General features: G+C 43.7%; 1 protein-coding gene across 1 annotated transcript; it reads left to right on the top strand.

Annotated features, from left to right (window-relative positions):
* Positions 1-1431: 1431 nt before the first annotated feature.
* LOC130291750 (N-acetyllactosaminide alpha-1,3-galactosyltransferase-like) lies at positions 1432-17628 on the top strand. The gene is made up of 5 exons (XM_056540954.1): positions 1432-1535; positions 4909-4985; positions 9604-9741; positions 10741-11011; positions 17025-17628. Exons 3-5 carry the CDS (start codon positions 9662-9664, stop codon positions 17430-17432), a joined length of 759 nt encoding a protein of 252 aa, XP_056396929.1. The 5' UTR covers positions 1432-1535; positions 4909-4985; positions 9604-9661; the 3' UTR covers positions 17433-17628.
* Positions 17629-27484: the final 9856 nt, after the last annotated feature.

Genomic DNA, 27484 nt, shown 5'->3' with positions numbered 1-27484 from the left:
AAGGGCCCTGCTGAGACCATTTATGTAACTAATTAATCAATAGACATTTTTTTGGTTATACTTGAGTATAAGCCGACCTGAATATAAGCCAAGGCCCCTAATTTCACCCCAAAAACCCAGGAAAAGTTGTTGACTTATCATCCCCCCATGTCATCATCCAGACCCCCATCATCATCCAGACCCCCGTCATTAACACCCTCATCATCATCACCTTGTCATCATCCCCCCTTCATCATCACTGCCTGTCATCATCCCCCCCTTCATCATTACCCTGCCATCATCCCCCCTTCATCATCCCACCTTCATCATTATCCCCTTGTCATCATCCCACACCCCCTTCATCATCACCACATGTCATCAGCCCCCCCCTTCATCATCCCCTTATCATCATCCCACCCACCCTTCATCATCACCACATGTCATCAACCCAACCCCCCTTCATCATCCCCTTGTCATCATCCCACCCACCTTTCATCATCACCTTGTCATCATCCCACCCACCCTTCATCATCACCACATGTCATCAGCCCACCCACCCCCTTCATCATCACCACATGTCATCAGCCCACCCCCCTTCATCATCACCACATGTCATCAACCCACCCCCCCTTCATCATCACCACATGTCACCAGCCCACCCCCCCTTCATCATCACCACATGTCATCAGCCCACCCCCCCTTCATCATCACCACATGTCTTCAGTCCACCCCCCCTTCATCATCACCACATGTCATCAGCCCCCCCCCTTCATCATCACCACATGTCATCAGCCCCCCCCCCTTCATCATCACCACATGTCATCAGCCCACCCCCCCCCTTCATTATCACCACATGTCATCAGCCCACCCCCCTTCATCATCCCCTTGTCATCATCCCTTCCCCGCTTCATCATCACCACATGTCATCAGCCCACCCCCCCCCTTCATCATCACCACATGTCATCAGCCCACCCCCCCCTTCATCATCACCACATGTCATCAGCCCCCCCCCCCTTCATCATCACCGCTTGTCAGGTCTTCAACCTGCGGACCTCCAGATGTTTCGAAACTGCAACTGTCCGGGCTTGCTGGGAGTTGTAGTTTTGAAACATCTGGAGGTCCGCAGGTTGAAGACCACTGCGGCCTTCGACATCATCCATCCCCCCCCCCCCCCTCACCCCCTTTAGTTTTGTACTCACCTCCGCTCGGCGGGATGTTAGGGTGAGCTGGTCCGGGCCATCTGTGCTGCAGGGACCGTCCGGTGGGGAGGGATAGTCGTTCCGGGCTGTCCATCTTCACCGGGGGGGGGGGGGGGGGGGGGCACCTTCTCCACACTTTGGGCCCGGAATAGAGACGTTGCCTTGACGACGACGCACAGGGACGTTGCTCTTGAACATCCCTGTGCGTTGTTGTCAAGGCAACGTGACTATTCCGGGGCCGGGCCCGAAGCGCGGAGAAGAGGTGAAGATGGACAGCCCGGAACGACTATCCCTCCCCACCGGACGGTCCCTGCAGCTCAGATGGCCGGGACCAGCACACCCTAACGTCCCGTGGAGGTGAGTACAAAACTAAAGGGGGTGAGAGGGGGAGAGGCTGGTTGATGTCGAAGGCCGCAGTGGTCTTCAAACTGCGGACCTCCGGAGGTTTCAAAACTACAACTCCCAGCAAGCCCGGACAGCCGATGGCTGCCCGGGCTTGCTGGGAGTTGTAGTTTTGAAACATCTGGAGGTCCGCAGGTTGAAGACCACTGAGGGCGGAGATTTCACTCGAGTATAAGCCAAGGGGGGTGTTTTCAGCACGAAAAATCGTGCTGAAAAATTTGGCTTATACTCGAGTATATACGGTATACAACTGGTCTGCGCACTCTATTCCATTACACATATATCCTATCTTTATTAAAAACCCAGTGATCTATTCCACATATAGTAAGTATATACCTTGAGGTCTGCAACCCTTGTTCTTTTATTGTATTCACTTTCTACACGTGGGGTTACGTGTAACGCAGAAACCTCGGCATATACTTCATTCACAATATTAGTGTGAGCCCCCCAACTCCTCTTTTTATTTGCTTTGACTTGTAGTGGTAATAATGATGATGCGGCCACTGTGATAATGTTAGGACTTTGGTAGGGACAGTAGAGACTTGACTTGTAGACATAGATGAGACTTACAGGTTAGATATGGCTGCAGACTAGTAGGGCTTTGGCCTAGCTGGACTGGACTGAACTTGTACAGGACTTGTGCTGGAACCAAGAGAGACTATGAACTCAAGAGACCTAGTGTGGAGACTACGGTCCTTTTTATATCAGGGGGCTGGGCTAAAGCCCATTGGTAGCTGGTTGCCTGTGGTCACCTGTGCCTCTGAAACTCTGGGTATCAGGTGATCACATATCACATGACCATATCACATGACCTTAGAAAGGTCCTATACAGTTTAAAGATCCTAATAACCTTTGCATATAGCTTATATTTACAGTACAATACCTAAAATAAACAAACTTAATTCATGTACAATAGAAACCATAATAATGACCTAGGGGGATCCTGCAGGAGAGACTCTACCTGAGGGGGACTTAAGGAAACTGTACAGAACCATGTTCTGTACCGGGACACAACAAACCCCCCTTGCTTAATATAAGTCGCCCTTGACGTCTGTTCCCTTAGGTAGAGGAGCGAAATGGCCACTAGGCCGCATGCAGTCCTGAAGCATTACATACAACGTCCAATTCCAGGCGGATGAAAACAAATATGGAAACTGATCGACTGGTGATAAGAGTCTGTATATAATGTCCATACATGCTCTGCAAATCTGATGAACATTATAACTCTAGGACTAGCTTGAGATAAGGAATCATTATCTTGTTGAATATACCTATGACTATAACAACATGACTTATAATGACATAACTTTTTTTTTTTCTTTTAGTAGGTATGACTATGGACTATGCACAACTAGTGACTATGCATATAACAGACATAGCTGACTATACATTTCTGACTGGCTAAAACATTTTATGACACTGGACTATATCTGACATTCTATTATGACTATGACAACACAGCCGGAAGCAGATACAGGTGGGTGCTGCATGCTATATTGCGGGGGCCCCCCAGCAGCGGGACCCCCACAATCAGGGATAAGATGTCTAGGGGTGGAGTACCCCTTTAAATGGGCACTGTCAGAGTAAAAAAAAAACGTTTTATCTGTTGTAGATCTTGGCAAAACGTTACTCTTTCTCTTATACTTCATTAAAAATATATCACCTTTTTATAGAAATCATATCTTATTAAAAAAAAAAAAAAAGACCACTAGGGGTCCCCATAACATCTAAAACATAATCCTGTCCGGCTGCAGCATCATCTTTGTCCCAGCTGAAGCACAGGCAGAGACAAAGTCCAGTAAGTGAGGACGAGACTAGCACTCCTCTGTGCTCACTCCTGTCCTATCAGACTGCAGCATGAAAACAGAGAGGAAGGGGTTACAGAGCAGCCTGCAGGGATTGGATGAAGAGATAGAGCACAGCAGATTCCAATATAGATTACAAATATACATATAATGTTATTATTTACATTATATAAAATATAGTTTTTGCGAATTACCCACATTTCACAAAATCACGATGCTTAAAACTATTCTGACCTCTATAATTTTTTTTATCTTTTCTCATTTTGTTGATCTGTATTATTTATCGGTACTATTTCTGTTATGATTGGACTTTTTAATCATATGAGGACACACGCACACACATATATATATACATATATATATATACAGTGGTCCCTCAACATACGATGGTAATACGTTCCAAACGGACCATCGTTTGTTGAAACCAGAGGGATCCGTGCAATGTAAAGTATAGGACAGCGGTCTACAACCTGCAGACCTCCAGATGTTGCAAAAACTACAACACCCAGCATGCCAGGACAGCCGTTGGCTGTCCGGGCATGCTGGGAGTTGTAGTTTTGCAACATCTGGAGGTCTGCAGGTTGAAGACCACTGGTATTGGAGGTTATACTCACCTGTCCCCGCCGCTCCGGATTGTCACCCCTCGTCACCGCTGCCCTGGATGTCGCCCTCCATCGCTGTCACCACGTCCCCGGGGTGTCCCCGACCCTCCGGCATCCTCGCTCTCCGTCGCCGCCATCACGTCGTTACGCACGCCGCTCCTATTGGATGACGGGACGACGTGCGCAGCGATGTGATGACGACGATGGAGAGCGCCGACGATGCAGGGGATCCCAAAGAGGACGCGCCGGAGCCCCGAGGACAGGTAAGTGATCGTCAGTGGACCACACGGGGCACCGTAAACGGCTATCCGGTGGCAGCTGAAGCAGTCTGCGCTGGAGGATAGCCGTTTATGCGATGGCCCCGACATACAAAAGCATCGTATGTTGATGCTGCCTTCAACATGTGATGGAGTCTGAGAGTGATCGTATGCTGAAATGATCGTATGTCGGGGCCATCGTAGGTCGGGGGGTCACTATATATATATATATATATATATATATATAGTCCATCAATTCTGATGTTTGGTATTTATTTCTATGTTTACACCGTTCACCTTGTGGGGTCATAAACATGATATTTTAATAGGTTGTTTTAATTAATTTTAATTAGTAAAATGGGAAAAGGGAGTGATTTAAATTTTTATAACATTTTTTAACACTTCTTAGCCCCCCCCCCCCCCCCCCCCCCCCCCCGTAGGAGACTATTATAAGCAACAATCAGATTGCTTTCACTGTTCAGTGCTATGCCATAGCATAGCAATGATCAGTGATATCGGTGCTCCGCGGTCGATCGGCTGCATGGAGGTGGGAGGGCTCATAGCCACTTGGTGCCCACTATGTTTACCCTTTACTCCTGAGGTTGAGTTGTTAGATCGAACATTTTGAAATATTATAATTTAATCTGAATATCTCTTGATACAGATTGCCAAGAAAGGGCTACTTTGGTGCAGCATACCCCTATTGATTCTAGGCTATATCATCTACATCAGCTCATTAAGGTTGGTATAAATTTATAGATCTTAAAAGCTTTGTTAAAATACTGCAAATATAGACATTTTACCTCCTGTGTTGGGAAAAAAGGGGCGGGGCTTAGGCTGGTTTAGATCTGGCTAGGGAGGAGAGCTTGCAGATTCGGTAACCTCCACCCAATCTGCCCCAATCCCTCATACACATGTACTGTTATTTATACCAGAGGTCCCCAACCCAGTCCTCAAGGTCCACCAACAGTCCAGGATTTGAATTTTTTTCTATTCTATTCCAATGGCGTAACTGGAAAAACCCCAAATGTTGGTGGGCCTCGAGATTAGACCAAATGTGCATGTCTTTTCAGTAGGCGGAGAAGGATAATAGGTCGCTGTCATACACCTCTGGCGGTAGCTTATCTTTCCAAAAACAAAACATCTTCCCTCTGGAGAGACTCAGGAGGCCACCATACTAATCCTACCGAAATGATCAGATTTGGCCAACGCTTAATGTTCATGGCCAGCTTTATCTTGCTTGGTTTTTGTTGCAGACAATACAAAGAAGCTTCACACGGACCAGCGATGGCAGGAAACGGAGAAGCAATAAATTTTTTTGGGGTCGTGATGTCTTGTTGACGTGACCAGACCCAAAGAGTTAACGGAAAAACTGGCCTCAGGGGGTGGGAGGTGAATAATATTTGGTGTCTATCGTACCCGCCTAATGATGTAGGGAGAAACTGTAAAGGGGCCATAGAATTAAACTATTCCTGTGACCCCCATCATTCTCAGGATAATTGGGAGTCCCAGAAGTCAGGACCTATTCAATGATCATACCCAGTTTACAGGTGCAGACTTTATTTCCAGTAGGGAACTCCTTAAACCACTGCCATGCTTCCTTTTAGAAATGGGGTTTTCCAGTAAGATTACCGTATTTTTTGCCGTATAAGGCTGAGTTCACACTACGTTTTTCAACTATGGTTCCCGCATACGTTTTCTATCAAAAACCGTATGGAAAAAAAACGGATGGAACAGTATGGGAAAACGTAAACCGTATGCGTTTTTAAACAGTGTACTATTTTTAAAAGTGCATACAGTTCTGTCAGTTTTTATAGAAAAAAACACATACGTTTTTGAAAATGTTGTCCATTTTTAATGGGAGGGGTCTTGGGTGGGGACTTTAGGATTCAAATGCGCATGTGCAAAGTAAAAACGTATACGTTTTTCCCATATGGAACCGTATACATGTACGGTTTTTAAATCGGAGTCAAAACAATGGTTGAACACGATTTTGTCTCCAGTTTAAAAACCGTACTGCAACCGCATACGTTTTTTTTTAACATGGACGTCAATGGGAAACGCACATGTATACGGTTCCATATGGGAAAAACTTATAAGTTTTTACTTTGCACACGCGCATTTGAATCCTAAAGTCCCCACCCAAGACCCCTCCCATTATAAATGGACAAAATTTTCAAAAACGTATGTGTTTTTTTTCTATAAAAACTGACGGAACTGTATGCACTTTTAAAAACAGTATACTGTTTAAAAACGCATACGGTTTACTTTTTCCCATACTGTTCCATCCGTTTTTTTCCCATACGGTTTTTGATAGAAAACATATGCGGGAACCGTAGTTGAAAAACGTAGTGTGAACCCAGCCTAAGACACACTTTTTGTTCCCCAAAACTGGGGGGGGAAAGTTGGTGCGTCTTATACGGCGAATACAGACACCTATCGGGTCGGTCCCTGCGGCCATCAACGGCCGGGACCTGCGGCTAATACAGGACATCACCGATCGCCGTGATGCCCTGTATTAACCCTTCAGACGCGGCGATCAAAGCTGACTGCCGCGTCTGAAGCGAAAGTGACACCAACCCGGCTGCTCAGTCGGGCTGTGCGGGACCGGCGCGTTCCGAACAGCTTACAGGACCCCGGGAGGGACCTTACCTGCCTCCTCTGTGTCTGCTCCGTGCTGGGATCCCCTGCATGGCCGGCGCTCTCCATCACGTTGTCCCGTCATCCAATAGGAGCGGCGTGCGTAGTGACGTGATGACGGCGATGGAGAGCGTGGATCCCGGGGAAGAAGACGTCCGGAGCGTCGGGGACATCCTGGGGACGCGGCAACAGCGATGGAGCGACATCCAGGGCAGCGGTGACGAGCGGTGACGGGTCCAGAGCGGCGGGGACAGGTGAGTACTACCTCCTATACCAGTGGTCTTCAACCTGCGGACCTCCAGATGTTGCAAAACTACAACTCCCAGCATGCCCGGACAGCCGTTGGCTGTCCGGGCATGCTGGGAGTTGTAGTTTTGCAACATCTGGAGGTCCGTAGGTTGAAGATCACTGTTTGGTGCAGAATCTTTTTTTTTCTAGATTTTGCACCTTTAAAATTGGGTGCATCTTATATGCCGGTGCGTCCTATAGGGCGAAAAATACGCCCTAATCTCTTACACAACAGGTCAGATAGGACCATCTGGAATACAAAATGGTACAACCACCTGTCTGGGGGCCATTTTATGCCTGTTCCCATAAGTTATAGTGTAGAAGTAGAAAAGCAAAACAGAAAGCCGTGAGGCAGCGCCCCGTGTATTACCCAAGTGAGGTGGGGTATCTTATAAGCAGCAGTAGATAGATAACACCCAGGGAATCAGTCTGGGTGGCCGCTCACCTCAAGGATAACAATCATGCGCATATCACCCCTATTAAGGGGCTGCTCAGCCTGAAGGTCACAGGAAGGGGGCAACCCAACCTGTTGCAACGTAGATACGGGTAAAGGAAAAAAACCAAGGTTCCAGGTGCTGCTACATCCAGAAATAACTTCAAGAAGTGCAAAATGGTGTAGTAACCAAAGAACTTTTATTAGACATACAGAATTGTGACACGTTTCGGGGCTGGCTTGCCCCTTCCTCAGATAATCTAAAGGACTAATGGCACCAGCATGCCTTATATAACACAAAATGGGGGATAGACAGGTCAAGGGGCATGACATTACTAACTGAAAAATAAACTTAGTGCACCATAAATAGTGCAGTATACACATGCCTACATTTTTGTATTGAATGTCGATCTATTTATGCTGCACTAAGTTTCTTTTTCAGTTGGTAATGTCATGTTAGTTAATGGAAATGACATCATGAATTCCTGCCCCTTGACCTGTCTATACCCCATTTGTGTTATATAAGGCATGCTGGTGCCATTGGTCCTTTAGATTATCTGAGGAAGGGGCAAGCCAGCCCCGAAACGCGTCATAATTCTGTATGTCTGATAAAAGTTCTTTGGTTATTACACCATTGTTAGGATTCGGCAGGCTGGATGTGGATCCTCTGTGTCAGCGAGGGATTGGCGTGGACCGTGTCGGTGAACCGGTTCTAGGTTGCTACTGGTATTCACCAGAGCCCGCCGCAAAGCGGGATGGTCTTTCTGCGGCGGTAGCAACCAGGTCGTATCCACCAGCAACGGCTCAACCTCGCTGACTGCTGAGAAGGCGTGGGACAGAAGGACTAGACAGAGGCGAGGTCAGACCTAGCAGAAGGTCGGGGCAGGCGGCAAGGTTCGTAGTCAATGGAGACAGCAAGAAGTCAGGAACACTGGTAAGGCAACACTATAAACGCTTTCTCTAGGCACAAGGGCAACAAGATCCGGCAAGGAAGGGAAGGGGAAGTGAGGTTATATAGACAGGGAGCAGGTGGAAGCTAATTAGACTGATTGGGCCAGGCACCAATCATTGGTGCACTGGCCCTTTAAACCTTAGAGAGCTGGCGTGCGCGCGCCCTAAGGAGTGGAGCAGCGCGCGCCAGGACGTGACAGCCGGGGACCGGGACAGGTGAGTAACTTGGGATGCGATTCGCTAGCGGGCGCGTCCTGCTATGCGAATCGCATCCCCGCCGACAGTGTCAGTGCAGCGCTCCCGGTCAGCGGGTCTGACCGGGGCGCTGCAGAGAGAGGAACGCCGCGAGCGCTCCGGGGAGTAGCAGGGACCCGGAGCGCTCGGCGTATCAACCATTTTGCACTTCTTGAGGTAATTTCTGGATGAAGCAGCGTCTGGATCCTTGGTCTTTTTTTTCCTTTACCTGTATCTCCATATGTTATAGGACCATTTTTTCATTGTTATAGGACTGTTTATTCATTGTTATAGGACTGTTTTTTCATCCATGGGATTTATGAATTTGGTAGATGTTGCACCAATGTATGAACCCAAAATTCAACTGAGATTGTACATGTGTTGGGCAACGTTTATGAGCAGCAAAGTGGCAACCCTTCAGATCTTAAAAAAAAACTACAAGTACCTACAAGAAGCAATTTTGAATTTTTCCAAACAAGAGGAACTGTCAAAGTTCATGGGCTACAGGATTAGCACACAAAGGTGCAGTTGCTTAACCCGGTGCTTTGTGGTTGTTGTTTTTTTCACCATTGACTGTTGTGTGACCACAATCTTCTCCTATTGGTAAAGGTCATGGATGATTCCCCATGACCATAGGGAAACAATGAGTTTCCATGATGGATAATAGTAACTGGTGATTTTACCCTATCCATCATGCAAGCCCAACAGAAGTCAACATGGTGGCCTAGTCTTGTATGTTCTTACAAGAGATGGTGATATTTACTTGGTTAAAAATGGTGGCAATTGCTTGGATTCATATACCTGCTTTTCTAGGTGCTTTCCAAAGGAGCCTTCTACAACGCCTTGGGGAGCTCCCATTGTGTGGGAAGGAATGTTCGATCATGAGAAGGAAAATGAAGTTCATCGGGCTCTTGGGACTGTGATTGGTCTCTCGGTATTCGCAGTTAGAAAGTGAGTGATCATGATTTATTTCCTAAAGTATCTTACAGGACACATGTGGGATGTCATGTTGTAGTTTATACTAAAGTGTTGAATGTCCCTTTCTAAGTCGGCAGGAGGGATAGGGGATAAGATGTGTGATCTCGGTGCAGCCCCCGGCATTCTGTGTCGGGCGCTGCTTCCGAGACGGGGATGTGACGTCACGGCCACACCCCCTAGTGATGTCACACCACACCCCCTCCATTCATGTCTATGGGAGGGGGCATGACGGCCATAGACATGGATGGAGGGGGCGTGGCATGACATCACTAGTCACACGTCCTTCCTGCAGTGAAGACCTGGAACCTGCGGGTGGGATCACTACAAGATTCGGTTATTTTAACCTAAGTGTATGGGAACTATGACTACAATTGTAGATCCCAAATGGCTGACAAAAGTTGCACCCTTAGGGTGCGTTCACACGGAGTAATTCAAGAGGCGTTTACTCGAGTATTTCCTCTTGAATTCTCCGCTCCAGATTAATGCTCATCTCCTCTGCCCATTGACTTTAATGTTATTTCCGCTGTCCTGTTCACACTGCGGAATTTCTGCTAGCGGAATTCCGACGCTGAATTCCTTTCCGCTTGAAGAAAGAACATGTTTATTCTTCAAGCGGAATTCGAGAGCAGAAATCAATAGAAGTCAATGGTAAATTTGCGCAGAATTCGCACGGAAATGGCTGAAAAACCCTTCACTTCTTTCTCCCCCATTTCTGCGTACAATTCCGTGCAAATTCCACACGAAATTTTGCGCGAAAAGAAAATGATTTTTTCGGCATGAAAAATTTTTCTGCTTGAATTCCTCTTGATTTGCTCATTGTGAACAGAAGTAGAAGTAGATTTTATTATTTCGGCCTGTATTTTAGTAGTGTGTAATATTCGGAATGTACTTACAGAGATGGATGCCCGAATATAATTCAGAAGGTTAGACTGGTATTTTAATATTGGTGTTTTCATTTCTTCTCTTTCTCAGGTATCTTGACACTTATCTTGAAGAGTTTCTTTCCTCCGCTAATCGCTTTTTCATGCCTGGCCTGCCCTGCGTGGTCTATGTCCTCACTGACCGCCCATCAGATGTGCCCAACATTAATATTCGGTCTGGTATGTCCATCACCATCCTGCAGGTGACCAGGCGGGCTCGCTGGCAGGACATCTCTATGCTGCGCTTCTTTGATCTCAGGGATCTAGTGCTGCCTCTGGCTCGTAATCAAGTGGATTACCTGTTCTGTATGGATGTTGATCAGGTATAATGACTGTGGATTAGAAGTCTATAATAAACAGATCTTTAAGATTGTGGAAAGCAACAACTGCTAGGTATATAGGGCCATCTGGGATTTATAGTTTTACTACATAAATATTGTTTAGGGATAAATGATTGATAGATAAATAGATAGATAGATATGAGATAGATAGATAGATATGAGATAGATAGATAGATAGATAGATATGAGATAGATAGATATGAGATAGATATGAGATAGATAGATGGATAGATAGATAGATAGATATGAGATAGATAGATATGAGATAGATATGAGATAGATAGATAGATAGATAGATATGAGATAGATAGATATGAGATAGATAGATAGATAGATATGAGATAGATATGAGATAGATATGAGATAGATAGATAGATAGATATGAGATAGATATGAGATAGATATGAGATAGATATGAGATAGATAGATATGAGATAGATAGATATGAGATAGATAGATATGAGATAGATAGATAGATAGATAGATAGATATGAGATAGATAGATAGATAGATAGATAGATATGAGATAGATATGAGATAGATGATAGATAGATAGATATCAGATAGATAGATAGATAGATATGAGATAGATAGATAGATAGATATGAGATAGATAGATATGAGAGATAGATAGATATGAGATAGATAGATGGATATGAGATAGATAGATATGAGATAGATAGATATGAGATAGATATGAGATAGATATGAGATAGATATGAGATAGATATGAGATAGATAGATAGATAGATAGATAGATAGATATGAGATAGATATGAGATAGATATGAGATAGATATGAGATAGATATGAGATAGATAGATATGAGATAGATAGATATGAGATAGATAGATATGAGATAGATAGATATGAGATAGATAGATAGACAGATAGATATATATGAGATAGATATGAGATAGATGATAGATAGATAGATAGATATCAGATAGATAGATAGATAGATATGAGATAGATAGATAGATAGATAGATATGAGATAGATAGATATGAGAGATAGATAGATATGAGATAGATAGATAGATATGAGATAGATAGATGGATATGAGATAGATATGAGATAGATAGATATGAGATAGCTAGATAGATATGAGATAGATAGATATGAGATAGATAGATAGATAGATAGATATGAGATAGATAGATATGAGATAGATAGATAGATATGAGATAGATAGATGGATATGAGATAGATAGATGGATATGAGATAGATAGATAGATAGATATGAGATAGATAGATAGATAGATAGATAGATAGATATGAGATAGATAGATAGATAGATAGATAGATAGATATGAGATAGATAGATAGATATGAGATAGATAGATATATAGATATGAGATAGATATATAGATATGAGATAGATAGATGGATATGAGATAGATAGATAGATGGATATGAGATAGATAGATAGATATGAGATAGATAGATAGATAGATAGATATGAGATAGATAGATATGAGATAGATAGATAGATAGATAGATAGATATGAGATAGATAGATAGATAGATATGAGATAGATAGATAGATAGATATAAGATAGATATAAGATAGATAGATAAAAAATAAAAAAAATCCCAGAAGAGCAGCCCAACTTTGAGTAGAAAACAAGTCCAATGGTGCAGGCTGGATGTGGACCTTGGTGAGAGACTCACTAGTAATTATAAAACAAGAGACCAGCAGCACACAGAAAAAATCGGTGCAAAAAAGGTGGAGGTTTATTTCATTATCCCAGTGTACAAAAGAAGCGACATTTCAACGACCTCTCGTCGCCGTTCTCAAGCTCAGCTGAGAACGGCAACGAGAGGTTGCTGAAACGTCGCTTCTTTAAATAAATAGATGTGCAGTTAAAACATGGAGAGCTATACAGCTATGGTGTAATAGATGCAAATGTGAAACTATGAGATAGTGAGGCACTTAGCTCGCAAATTTGTCTCCGCCGGCGGTCAAATAGCTTGGACCGTCCCACCGCGATAAGGTGGCCTCATTGGGACGGACCCTACACTGTGAATATGCCTCTGTGTGAACAGTTCAGACGGTCCAAGCTATTTGACCGCCGGCGGAGACAAATTTGCGAGCTAAGTGCCTGACTACTTCATAGTTTCACATTTGCATCTATTACACCATAGCTGTATAGCTCTTCATGTTTTATCTGCATGTTCATCATCTATATCCTTGTGCTGGCAGTGTGCTGCTGTATTCTTCTGTTGCTGTATATCTAGCCTAGTAACGTGCACCTGTAGGCCAGGTCCATATAATAGTTTGGGATCAACTAAAGTGCTGGCTGACTTATTCTTTGTCTAGATAGATAGATAGATAGATAGAGTCCAGAAAAGTAGCACCCCCACTAGCCCGTAAAGTTGGTCTTAGGTGCATACAGTCACAGGAGACTTGGTCAGGGACTCCAATTTCAATAAAAGTAGAAGGACCGCAGCACCCAAACTTGAATACAGAAAATCAGTGGTTTATTCCATCATCAGCAAATAAAGTGCAACATTTCAGTGGTCTCACACCGCCTGCCCGATCATAGTGTGAGACCACTGAAACATTGCACTTTATTTCCTAATGATGAAATAAACCGCTGATTTTCTGTATTCAAGTTTGGGTGCTGTGATCCTTTCTACGTTTAGATAGATAGATAGATAGATAATGGTTAATATATGTCTATACATATATATCTATATATGTATAGATATGAGAGAGAGAGAGATAGGTAGATATATAGATAATAGATAAGTGGTGCACAGCTCAGAGGGCACAAAGCCATTGGCTGGTTTTGTGTTACCACCGTCTGTCACAGTTCATGGTTAGGAAAGCCAAAGGGTGTCTGTAGGATAATCCTATCTATGCTCCGTAGGATAAACCAGGTTAGGCTGGGTCCACACTACGTTTTGTCCCATACGGGAGCGCATACGGCAGGAGGGAGCTAAAACCTCGCGCTCCCGTATGTGACCGTATGCGCTCCCGTATGTCATTCATTTCAATGAGCCGACCGGAGTGAAACGTTCGGTCCGGTCGGCTCATTTTTGCGCCGTATGCGCTTTTACAACCGGACCTAAAACCGTGGTCAACCACGGTTTTAGGTCCGGTTGTAAAAGCGCATACGGCACAAAAATGAGCCGACCGGACCGAACGTTTCACTCCGGTCGGCTCATTGAAATGAATGACATACGGGAGCGCATACGGTGACATACGGGAGCGCGAGCTTTTAGCTCCCCCCTGCCGTATGTGCTCCCGTATGGGAGAAAACGTAGTGTGAACCCAGCCTTAGAGGGTATTTTCCCGTAGCACACCCTAATGTACTGTAGTGTTAGGTGAGATGTTAAAGGGGTACTCCAGTGGAAAACTTTTTTTTTTTTTTTTAATCAACTGGTGCCAGAAAGTTAAACAGATTTGTAAATTACTTCACTCAAAAAATCTTAATCCTTCCAGTACTTATTAGCTGCTGAATACTACAGAGGAAATTCTTTTCTTTTTGGAACACAGAGCTCTCTGCTGACATCACGACCACAGTGCTCTCTGCTGACATCTCTGTCCATTTTAAGAACTGTCCAGAGTAAGAGACAATCCCCATAGAAAACATATGCTGCTCTGGACAGTTCCTAAAATGGACAGAGATGTCAGCAGAGAGCACTGTGTTCCAAAAAGAAAATAATTTCCTCTGTAGTATTCAGCAGCTAATAAGTACTGGAAGGATTAAGATTTTTTAATAGAAGTAATTTACTAAACTGTTTAACTTTCTTGAACCAGTTTATATATAAAAAAGTTTTCCGCTGGACTACCCCTGTAAGTGGAGTGTCTTTATGGTAATATGTGGTAATCACTCTAGACACACGTGTATAGCGGTGCCATAACTGTAGAATATCCTTTCACAACATTAAGGCGCAATCTCAGTAGTACACAGTTTTCTGTTTTCCAGATAGTTGACTCCAAATATCTGGAGCAAAGGGGCAAGCTTGGGGATCTGCAAACCTGAAGAATGAGGGTCTTTATGTTCTTTAGTCTCTTCAGATGTCTCCATACTCACATATAATGAGCTGAGATGCCCAACAGTGGAGCGCAGGTTATGTTCATAAGTTGCAAGTCACTTCTTACATCATAGGAGGCTTTCCGTCTGGAATGGCCCCAGGCAATGGATAAATGACTGGTCATCCCTTGATGTTAAGGCTGCAATGAAGGGGATCTGCGTGGAAACTGGGCACTCCCAATCCCTCCTTCACTGTAAGCTACAATACCTGATAGCTGAAATATCCTTTTTATAATTATTATATATTTTCTATTCTTCCTTGTGTCAGCACACTTGTCTGAAGCCGTATGAGTTTTTGCGTGTTCTTCTCGTGACGTCCCTGTAACTATAACTGCGCAGATAGAGGTCACCAAGTCAGAAAGTCAACTGGCTGTGAAGCAACTTGTACTAGCGCCGTCTGCAGAATACAGTATATAATGGGTAAACGGAAAAGATTAAAATATATAAAATGTATTAGAATTTGCGTAGTGCAGGGGTCTGGCCGGACACCATACAGGTGGTAAGAGCTGCTTTTATGCTACTACATAAGAGGAGGCGGTAGTGCTGACAAGTGACCAAAGATAATGCGTGCAATTGCTCCTGTTCTAGGACTGCCAGTGTGTAGGGGGGCAGCACATGTCGGTAGGTTAAAAATATCTATAATAGGGCCAAGGCTGTGAGGAAGCCAAGGGGCTTGAAAGAGACTGGACCACCAGGGTGCCACAAGCTGTGGGAGATAGAACAGTTGAGTAGGTGAGTTAATGAGAGGCATAGACTCAACATTAGTGTGTGGTGACCCGGTACAGAACACATTACTCTGCCTGTCCTCTGATGTAGATATTGCCTCAGGTGTCTGTTTTGGGCCACATTTCCAGGAAACTTCTTATTTCATTTTGTATTTTATGTCCCGTGTTTTATACCAATGGATATTCTGTATAAAGTGTACTGTGCCTTTTAAGGGAAAGGTTGCAGAGGTGTCATGTGATCACTGTGGCCAATCAGAGTCTAGCATGAAGTCCCTAGTCTGGCTAGACAGGGAGGAGTTAGTAATAGTGATTGTGAGGAGAAGTAGAAGGAGCTAAGTCAGTCAGTCAAAGTGTAAAGTTAGCGTGAGGAGTCTGTCAGTCCACGTGAGTAAGTTGTGCAGTGTCCAAGTCTGGGAAAAAGTCAAGGTCTCCAGGTCAAGTTTGTCAAGCTCCAGTTGTGGGAAGAAGTTGTATTAGAGCCAGAAGGGCCCCATAAAGCAAATAGCAAGAGTAAAAGCCTCTGGCAGCTCCAGTCCAAAGGTCCAAGTTCACCCCTGGCGGTAAGCAATTTCATTGATGTTGCGTGGAGTACCCCAAGTCTCAGTTAGTGTCTCCCAAGTCAGTCTAAAGTCCATATAAGCCAAGTTAAGTTGTCACAGCTGCAGCATAATTACAAGAGTACCCAGTGATATAAATTGACTATTTCTGCCACTTTACCCCATTTGTTGCACTACCAAAGTTTGCTGTTATATTGCATAGACTGTACCATCTGCCTGCCAGACCTTTTCAGTAAAAGTAGTTTCCGTAACCTTTCATCTATCTATGGTATTTATTGCCCCAGTGCTTGGCCCAGGAAGCTGCTTATCCTTGGAGTTTGGAGGTTAACACTACCCTGGCGTCACAAACTCTATTCCAGTCACAACACCCTATCAATACACTACGCACGCCACCCTGTTAGCCACCACAACTTGACCATCTGTAGAGAGAGCAAATTGAGAGAGTGGGTTTGTAACCAAGCTCCTCAACATAATGGCTCCTTGGAAGTAGAGCAACTTAAAATTTTGAGCAGTAATCTGTGTCCAAACTCTGCTGACTCTTGTGGTATGGTCACTTCTGGACACCCCTAACTTGCCAAAAAGTGACCCCCTACCCTGGTTAAATCTATCTATCTACATCTAACCTAAGCAAGGAACCATGCCCTAATAGTTTCTTCCATATCTTTAGGTATTTACCTCCAACTATGGACCAGAGACTCTTGGTGACCTTGTAGCTCAGCTACATTCTGGATATTACTTAGCAAACAAAGAGAAATTTCCCTACGAGAGGAATCCTTTATCTGCAGCCTTTTTGGCTCCATCGATGGGTATGTTTTATTACCATGGAGCAGTGTTTGGGGGAACGCCCACTCACCTTGCCAATCTCACTTCCACCTGCCTGAGGAACATCTTGAAGGACAAGGAAAATGGTTTGGAAGCCATCTGGCATGATGAGAGCCACCTCAACAGGTACCTGGCCCTGGAACGCCTACCATCAAAGGTGCTATCACCCGAGTATTGCTGGGACAACAGGTTATGGCTGCGGTATCACAAACTGAGCTGGGCAGAGAAATACTATGAAACCATCAGAGTATGACCCAGACACGTGGGCCCGTGAGGAGGTTTCTCGCACTAACTTATAGCACAACAAATATTGACCAATGGGAAGAAGATGGCCACTAATATAATGGAGTACTTGTACTTTGTGACGAAAACATGAAGGTTCTAGAATATTTTGAAGCCTTATACAGTATTTTTTTTTTTTACGCCATTTTCCATGCAGTTTTGATAATGTTATATTTTCATAGCTCTGACAATTCTGCACAAAGCAATAACATGTTTTATGTTTGTTTGTTTACATTTTTGTACCTGAAAATAGAATTTTTACTATGGAGTGATATTTTTATCATTTTAAATACTTTTTATCTACACTTTTTTTAGTCCCCCTAGTGGACTTGTATGAGAAATCATACAGATCAGTGTAATACTATAGTATTACACTGATCCATTGGATTGGCACTCTATTTCTTCAACCTGCCACAGGCAGGCTGTAGCAATGGATAAGTCAAGGCAACCACGGAGGCCTAGTGCAGGCTTCAGGTTGCCATAACAACAGATCAGTGACGTTAAAGGGGTACTCCGCTGCTCAGCATTTGGAACAAACTGTTCCGAATGCTGGAGCCCGCACCGGGAGCTCGTGACGTCAATGCCCCGCCCCTCGTGATGTCACACCCGCCCCCTCAATGCAAGTCTATGGGAGGGGGCCATGACAGCTGTCACGCCCCCTCCCATAGACTTTCATTGAGAGGGCGGGGCATTACATCATGAGGGGGCGGGTCTATGACATCACGAGCTCCCGGCTCATGCGTTCAGAACAGTTTGTTCCAAACGCTGAGCAGCAGAGTACCCCTTTAATGAAGGTAGCTGATCCGCCCTCCATACCACCAACAAATGCATGCCGCTGCTGTTAAACTACTGCCATCTAAATATTAAAGCAGACGGCAGCGTAGATCGTGCCATGATGACTATTGGCAGCAGTCCGGCTCCATACACCCTTAAAGGGGTACTCCGGTGGAAAACATTTTTTTTTCTTAAATCAACTGGTGCCAGAAAGTTAAACAGATTTGTAAATTACTTCTATTAAAAAATCTTTACTCTTCCAGTACTTTTTAGCAGCTGTATGCTACAGAGGAAATTATTTTCTTTTTTTAATTTCTTTTTTGTCTTGTCCACAGTGCTCTCTGCTGACACCTCTGTCCGTGTCAGGAACTGTCCAAAACAGCATAGGTTTGCTATGGGGATTTTCTCCTGTTCTGGACAGTTCCTGACACGGACCTAGGTGTCAGCAGAGAGCACTGTGGACAAGACAAAAAAGAAATTCAAAAAGAAAAGAATTTCCTCTGTAGCATACAGCTGCTAAAAAGTACTGGAAGGGTAAAGATTTTTTAATAGAAGTAATTTACAAATCTGTTTGACTTTCTGGCACCAGTTCATTTAAAAAAAAAATTAAAAATTTCCACCGAAGTGCCCCTTTAACAGCAGAATCACGTTTATGTATGTAATTTTGTATTAAGGGGTTTATTTGATTTATTTTAATACCTAAAACATAACACCACAGATTATTCACTTTAAGCTGCTGTCATTCAGTGCCGTCATAAAAATATATAAAATAAACTAAATCTAAATATTATTTCCATGCAAAACCTAAATAATACCAGGCTACAGTATCTCAAAATGATATTGCCATACTGTACATTGTTTTCATTTCCCTGTCATTAACCCCTTAAGGACGCAGCCAATTTTATTTTAGCATTTTTGTTTTTTTTCCTCCTCGCCTTCTTAAAATCATAACTCTTATATATTTTCCTTCATAGACCAATATAAGGGCTCGTTTTTTTGCGCAATCAGTTGTCCTTTGTAATGACGGCACTCCTTTTACCATAAAATGTACGGCGCAACCAAAATAGTATTATTCGTGTGGAAAAATTTAAAGGAAAACCGCAATTTAGCTAATTTTGGAAGGTTTCGTTTTCACGCTGTACACTTTAGGGTGAAAATAACATGTGTTCTTTATTCTGTGGGTTAATACAATTAAAATGATACCCATGACTACATACTTTTCTATAATTGTACCGCTTTAAAAAAATATCTCAAACTTTTTTTTACCAAATTAGTATGTTTAAAATTCCTCTATTTTGATGACCTATAACTATCTCATTTTTCCGTATATGCGGCTGTATGAGGGCTAATTTTTTGCACCATGATCTGTACTTTTTATCGATACCACATTTGTGTATATGAAACTTAAATAGCTTTTTATTAGTTTTTGTTAATAAAATGTGACAAAAAAGCTGCAATTTTGGAATTTTTTTTAATGTTTACGCCGTTCACGATATGGGATCATTAACAGTATATTTTGATAGTTTGGACATTTACACACGTGGCGATACCAAATATGTTTATGAATTTTTTTCCCTTTTTGAGGTAAAATGGTAAAAAAATAGATTTTTTTTTACTTTTTTTTTTTACGTCCCTATAGGAGACTATTTATTGCAATCATTTGATTGCTAATACTGTTCAGTGCTATAGTTATAGCACTGATCAGTGTTATCGGGGATCTTCTGCTCAGGTCTGCTTAATGTCAGACCAGAGCAGAAGACCCCGGGAGACGGGCGGAGGCATGTGAGGGGATCTCCGTCTGCCATTTTGGAGTATCGGCTCCCAGTGGCAGCACCACGGACGACCCAATGATCCTATATACTCATGGCCGCAGATGCCGTGTTCTGTATTGATCACAGCATCTGAGGGGATAATGGCGGACATCAGTGCGATGGCTGATGACCGCCATTACCATTGGGTCCTTGGATGCTGATTGCAGCCGGGACCTGCAGTGCATGAAGCGAGCACCGGTCCTGTGCTTGCCTCATGTTAAGTACCACCGCATCAGGACATACATTTACGTCATGTGTTGTGTGGAACTCCCAATCAGAGAAGCAAGAGGCTCAATACAGTGACTGAAGAAGATAACAGGGGAAAGTGGACACCCCTGGCTGGTCCAGTTGCAGAGAAGGAAACTAGCAGACATCTGATGAGGGAGTAATGGCCTCTCAAAGCTGTAAGGAAACGGCCCGAGATACCGAACTTCTGTAGGGTAGCAAACATAAACAGCCAACCCAGCCTGTCAAAGATGGAGTAGACGAAGATAGTAGAAGGGCGCTGGACACACCAATAAGACTAGGAACGTTTATTCACCCATAATGCAACGCGTTTCACAAATAGGCTGCTTCATCAGGTGCTTCATCCAGGTGAGCTCTACCATACAAATATATACAGTGATCCCTCAACATAGGATGGTAATCCGTTCCAAATGGACCATCGTTTGTTGAAACCATCGCATGTTGAGGGATCCGTGCAATGTAAAGTATAGGACAGTGGTCTACAACCTGCGGACCTCCAGATGTTGCAAAACTACAACACCCAGCATGCCCGGACAGCCATTGGCTGTCCGGGCATGCTGGGTGTTGTAGTTTTGCAACATCTGGAGGTCCGCAGGTTGTAGACCACTGTTAAAGGAAGTTGTACTCACCGGTCCCCGCCACTCCGGACCGTCACCGCTCATCACCGCTGCCCTGGATGTCGCCTTCCATAGCTGTCGCGGCGTCCCCGAGGTGTCCCTGACGGTCCAGTAAGGCCTCTGCTTTCCCGGCATCCTCGATCTCCGTCGCCGCCATCACGTCGCTACGCACGCCGCTCCTATTGGATGACGGGACGGCGTGCGCAGTGACGTGATGACAACGATGGAGAGCGCCGACGAATCAGGGGATCCCGAAGAGGACGCGCCGGAACCCCCGAGGACAGGTAAGTGATCATCACCGGAGCTCACGGGGCACCGTAAACGGCTACCCGGTGGCAGCTGAAGCAGTCTGCGCTGCCGGATAGCCGTTAATGCGATGGCCCCGACATACAAAAGCATCGTATGTTGATGCTGCCTTCAACATGCAATGACCTCTGAGAGACCATCGTATGTTGAAATGATCGTATGTCGGGGCAATCGTAGGTCGGGGGGGTCACTGTATAGGCTAAAATTAACCTCTCAAAGGACATGCTCAACAATCCAGAAGAATATTGCTTAAAAAATATATGTACATCAAGGGTGTGCAAGTTTAAAAACTCCACAGATACATGTAAAATACAACATACATAAATTGTAAAACCATTATACAAAAAACAATCATGAAAAAAATTAATATTAAAAAAATAATAATAATAATAATAATAAATAAATAAAATAATGATAGAGATAACTTTGGACAGCTCCTACCCATCTTTGAATTGTATCCAACATATCCATCAGTCCGCCATTGGACAACGTCAAGGATGGACTAACGATTTTAATTGGAACTTTAATATGTAGACTATCTCAACATCAAAACTTTGTTTTTTTTTTCTTTTTACTAATTTGTCTTTATTGTTATGTACAATTTGAAAACCTGTTATCTAGATATGATGTAACAATATCTATTTAATTTTAAGAAAAAATAATGTTAAAAAAATAAATAAAAATAATGATGGTAATAGTAAATGAAAGAACAAATGACGAGGATAAAAAATACCAGTTCTTCTCTCTATCAGCGAGCATTCGCAAATGTTTCATTTATACCACCAGGGAATAAAGTCCTCAGGGTAAAAATCCAAAATGATTCCCTATTAATAAGTTTTTGAAATCTATTATGAACATAGGTGGAGATAGTCTCAATCATGGTAAGTAGAAATGAGCGAACTTACAGTAAATTCGATTCGTCACGAACTTCTCGGCTCGGCAGTTGATGACTTTTCCTTCGTAAATTAGTTCAGCCTTCAGGTGCTCCGGTGGGCTGGAAAAGGTGGATACATTCCTAGGAAAGAGTCTCCTAGGACTTGTATCCACCTTTTCCAGCCCACCGGAGCACCGGAAAGCTGAACTAATTTATGCAGGAAAAGTCATCAACTGCCGAGCCGAGAAGTTCGTGACAAATCGAATTTACTGTAAGTTCGCTCATCTCTAATGGTAAGTTTTAGCTGACTAATACCTTTATTGTGTTTCAGTGTAAGATGGCTTTGGTTAAAGGGGTACTCCACTAGCCAGCATCCGGAACGAAATGTTCCGAACGCTTTTTTCGCGCTGCGGGGGTTGACCACGCCCCTTGTTATGTCATGACCATGCCCCCCCCCCTCAATGCAAGTCTATGGGAGGGGGCGTGGCGGCCGCCACGCCCCCTCCCATTGACTTGCATTGAGGGGGCTTAGCCGACCCTCGCAGCGTTCGGAACATTTCGTTCTGAACGCTGGCCAGTGGAGTTCCCCTTTTAATGTCCGACCTGCGCTTGTTCAATCGAGACCGCACTGTCTGAACAGTTCAGCCCACATATTGTAAACCACAAGCAAATAAACCACAGAACTGTCACAACCATTTTTTTTTCTAATGAAGTATTGTTTTTTTTTTAAATGGTTAAAATAAAAAACTTAAGTGGCATTATCGATCATGGGGCAATAAGGTAATCTCTTAGGATACCCCAATGTCTTGTAACATTTTCTTTGATGTTATGAGCAGCACAGTTGTAATAAAATGATATTTGTGCATATTCTGAGTATTACAATCACTGGAACTATTATTCATAGGAGCTGTGGGGCATAACGGTTTTGGTTGAACCAAATCTACTTGCTGTTTCCTTTCCACCCTATTGAAGGCTTCCATCAAAACCGATTTGGGGTAACCATTACTCTTGAAGCGATGCTGTAGAACCAAAGACTGTTTCAAAAAGTTATTATCTAGAGTACAATTTTTTTTTCTTACATGCAAATATTGCCCACAGGGCAAATTGCGGATCCATTTCGGATAATGAGAACTATTATATGTCAATAGACTATTGACATCTACCGTTTTGAAAAAGTTTCCGGAACAATATGACCTGTAGTATCTTTCTTTATCAAAAGGTCTAGAAACTTAATTTCATGGGAAGAATGGTGGAGGGAAAACTTTAAGTCCCAATTGTGGGAATTAATTTGTTCAACAAATTGCTCAGCCTGTTGGGTCATACCCAACCGAATAAAAAAGAGGTCGTCAATAAAGCGCCTAAAGAAGGCGACATACCGAAAAAGGGGGGGACTGTGTGACGAACAAGGACTCAAAGCGCCCCATCAGCAAATTTGCATAACTGTGCGCAAAATGAGTCCTAATCGCACAACCCCTCCATTGTCTATATATGACATGATCAAATTCAAATACATTATGTGGGAGATTCATCACGGCTTATGTCTCATCTACTCCACCTTACTACACTCTAACACCATAAATCTCATCCCTTTCGCATGTGGGATAGTGAGTTGGAGACATCGATTTCTCCATTGGAGTGGAAAAAAGCCTTCATGGCCACCCGTAGGGCCTTTCAGTGTGTTTCTCATATTGAGCTTAGGGTGTATTATACCCGGTACAACTATCACTCATCTATCCAGGTCCCTCACTCCTTTGCTGGCATAATGGCAGCCACAGAGCCACCTTGTCACATATTCTATGGGATGGCCCTCGTGTAACCCCCTTTTGGATGTTGTAATGCCGGGAGCCGGGGCTGCACGAGGGCCCGGGGGTCCACAGCAGGGGGACCCCTGCGATCATACATCTTATCTCCTATCCTTTGAATAGGGGATAAGATGTATAAAGCCAGAATACCCCTTTAACTGAAGAGGTTTGAAAATGTAAATCATTTGGTCACCCTGTGTGGCCTTGCTTTTTGTGGGTATAGATGTCATTCAACCAAAGCATAGGGACTTATTGTGCATAATATGTAAAATTGTGAAAATAGTCATTACTTGTGTAACGGTCTTACCGTAAACGGTTGAGTAGTGGATCCGCTGTCCTGTGTGGACAATGACTGAACCGTACCAGGGAGCGGAGTCTAAGGTGCCGCTGGTTATCACCAGAGCCCGCTGCAAACCTGGATGGACTTGCTGCGGCAGGCAGCACCCAGATCGCTACCCCTGGCACGATCCATCCACACAGGTTGCCCAGATGAAACTTGGCACCGATGATGAAGCGTAGACAAACGAAGCGCAGGTCAGAAGTCAGGCAGCTAGGAAGTGTAGTCATGTCACAGGTACAAGGTCAGTAGGCAGGCGGCAAAGGATAAAGGTCAGGTCACAAGCTGGAGATCAGGAACACTAATTAGCCACACACAAAGAACGCTTTTTATAAGGCACAATGCACAAAGATCCGGCACCATGATAGGGAGGTGCCAGAATAAAATAGGGTCCGCCCTGTAGGGAACCAATTAAGGGCATACTAGCCCTTTAAATTTAGCAACACCGGCGCATGCGCACCCTAAGGAAAGGGGATCCGTGCACCGGCGATGCAGAGCAGGAGACAGGCCGGGGCCAGTGAGAAGTGAGGAGATGCCCGGGGGCTTGCATGCGAGCGCGTTTCGCATAGCGTGTCCCGGAGCCACCGAAACTAACAGAAGGGGTGTGCTCATGGCAGGACAGAACGGCCCTAGTGTTGCCCATAGCAACACCCGGGGCACACGCAAGTCCAGGAGCCACAGATGTTAGGGGAGAGGGGGTGCTCACGGACAGAATGAATGGCCGGAGTGCTGCCCTTAACATCTTGTAATTGGAAGTCACCCACAAATTTGCGATATTTTGCAAATAAATGGCCTAATATTCGTCCTATATTCATGAATTTCGCATATTCGTTCACTTTTTTATTGTTCACTTTCCTATTGGTTGCTAGGGATGTTGCTAACCTCTGTCAACTGTATTTTAATCCTTCTCATTGGCCCACAAGCTTAATGAAGGGAGGGATCAGTGTCCTCTGGAAGTGCCAATATTCGCAAATTTTAGCATATTCGCCTTCTTTGGATCACAAGCTGGAAGCAGGGGGGGATGATGACTTTTTACTTACACAGTGCACATCATTGTGATGTTTGCTGTGAAAAAAAATAATAATATTTGTCATAACGAACATATTTCGTTATATTCTAAGTATTTGCGAAATCGCAAAGTGCCAATATTCGCGACAAAAATTTGCTATTCGAATATTTGCGCTCAACACTATTTATAGAAACTTGTCCTCTATCCTGATCTGACTCTTATCCCTATCCTTACAATGGGGGATACGTTTTCATAAAGGGTTCTCCTTTAAGCAAGTGCAGTGACCAAGTGATAATTCCAAGAGTAACTTTAACCCCTTAAGGACTCAGACCATTTTGGGCTTAAAGGGGTACTCCGGCGCTAAGACATCTTATCCCCTATCTAAAGGATAGGGGATAAGATGCCTGATCGTGGGGGGTCCCACCGCTGGGGACTCCCGTGATCTTTCACGCAGCACCCCGTTACTATCAGCCCCCGGAGCATGTCTGATGACTGCCGATCACGAGGCCGGAGTATTGCGACATCACGGCACCGCCCCCTCAATGCAAGGCTATGGGAGAGAGCGTGACAGCTCTTTCCCAACCAGGGGTGCCTTCAGCTGTTGCAAAACTACAACTCCCAGCCACATGGGTTTTAACTTTGGTTTGATAAATACCGGCCATTACATTGCCGGTATTTTTAATATAAAAAATACCAACAGGGTGGCCAAAATACCGGCTGGGCCGGTAAAATAACAGCCAGGTGGCAACCCTACAAGTAACACACCCGAGTGCTCAACCCCCCACTCACCACAGAAACAGCAGAGATCACATAGAGGCGTCCTTGTTTTTGGTTGATTCTTATATAACCAAACCTAGGATGCTAATCTGCATAATGTTACTGTTTTCCTTTGTAATAAAAAAAATTAATAAGATTTAATTGACTCAAGTCAGACCTGTCAAAATGTGAAAAGTTGGCAGAGGTGCATGGCACAGGCAGTGGATTTCTGTATTGCGTTGTTTTCGTCATGGATACAATGTACGGTTAGGGAGTGGTGGTGAATATGCAGACTCTTGCTTTTGCTTGTTTTTTGTGTCTAAGGCTAATGTATTTTTTTTGGTTTTTGGCGTTTTGCCACAAAAAAACGCCAAAACGTTGAAAAAACGCTGCAGCCAAATCTTAGCTGTAAACTAATGAAAAAACGCAAAATTATTTTGCCCGTTTAGCGTTTTTCTGTTTGGCGTTCTTTTAACCCTTTTCACTCTTTTTTGGCGTTTTTCAGCTCCTTTAGGCTAGGTTTCCACTTGGTTTTTTTTCTGGTAGTTTTTGGATATCTGTCACTGCAGTTTTTGAGCCAAAGTCAGAAGTGGATCCATAAGGTAGGAGAAGTGTAAGTCCTTCCTTTATTTGTCCTATTCCTTTTGAATACACTTCTGGTTTGGGCTCAAAAACTGCAGTGGCAGATATCCAAAAACTGCCAGAAAAAAAACCAAGTGGAAACCTAGCCTGACAGTTTTGCAAAGTCGCAGCATGTTGAGCCTATGGCATTTGTTTCCCCTGAAATCGTGGCGTTTTTCTCCCATAGAAGTCTATGGGAGTAAAAAAAAACGCCAAGAAAAACACCATGTGGGTTTTAACTTTGGCATTTTTGCAGGCGGTTTTTATTCTTTTTTGGACTTTGGCGATCCAAAAAGTGATGGAGATACCTTTTTTAATAAAATTTCGTAAGGTACCATTAAAAAATTATAATAAAAAAAGATACAGTAGTGATGGAAAATATTGTCTCTAACTAAATGTATCTTTTTTTATAACGAAATTTTTATTAATTTTTAAACAGAGATCAATTTATGTGGGCGGGAAGGGCACTAAAAATGTAGCCGACAATAATAAAAATGTAGTGTGTGTGTTTTTCACTTTTTTTTCTTTATTTTTAATTTTTTTTAGGTAGTACTACTAATCCCAGCATGGAACACACTGTTCCATGATGGGAGTAGTAGTACCTGTACTAATTGACAGATCGCCTGTGTCACTTCTGACACCCGTTGCGATCCTCCTGTTTAATGAATAGATGCGGCGGCCGCTCTTCTATGGTCCCCTGCACTGCCGTATATATACACATATTCATATTTTCCGCAGAGAGCTGTGATTGGTCAGATGTTCCAGCCAATTGTGGTAGCCCTTGGGGGGTGTATGGTAGGGATGGTATGGTGTTGGTATATGAGGGGTTAATATTAACCCAGTCACTCGTGACGCCAGGGTGAGGGCTGG

This window comes from Hyla sarda, chromosome 9, assembly GCF_029499605.1.
Source record: "Hyla sarda isolate aHylSar1 chromosome 9, aHylSar1.hap1, whole genome shotgun sequence".
Classification (NCBI taxonomy): Eukaryota; Metazoa; Chordata; class Amphibia; order Anura; family Hylidae; genus Hyla; species Hyla sarda.
The sequence above is the reverse complement of the archived record's forward strand: the minus strand, read 5'-3'. Positions and strand labels throughout refer to the sequence as shown.

Excerpts from the sequence above, each read along its gene's own strand:
- LOC130291750 (XM_056540954.1), top strand. The coding sequence starts at position 9,662 with ATGTTCGATCATGAGAAGGAAAATGAAGTTCATCGGGCTCTTGGGACT. Across the intron at positions 9,742-10,740 it reads TCGGTATTCGCAGTTAGAAA|GTATCTTGACACTTATCTTG; the intron begins GTGAGTGATCAT and ends TCTCTTTCTCAG. Across the intron at positions 11,012-17,024 it reads TCTGTATGGATGTTGATCAG|GTATTTACCTCCAACTATGG; the intron begins GTATAATGACTG and ends CCATATCTTTAG.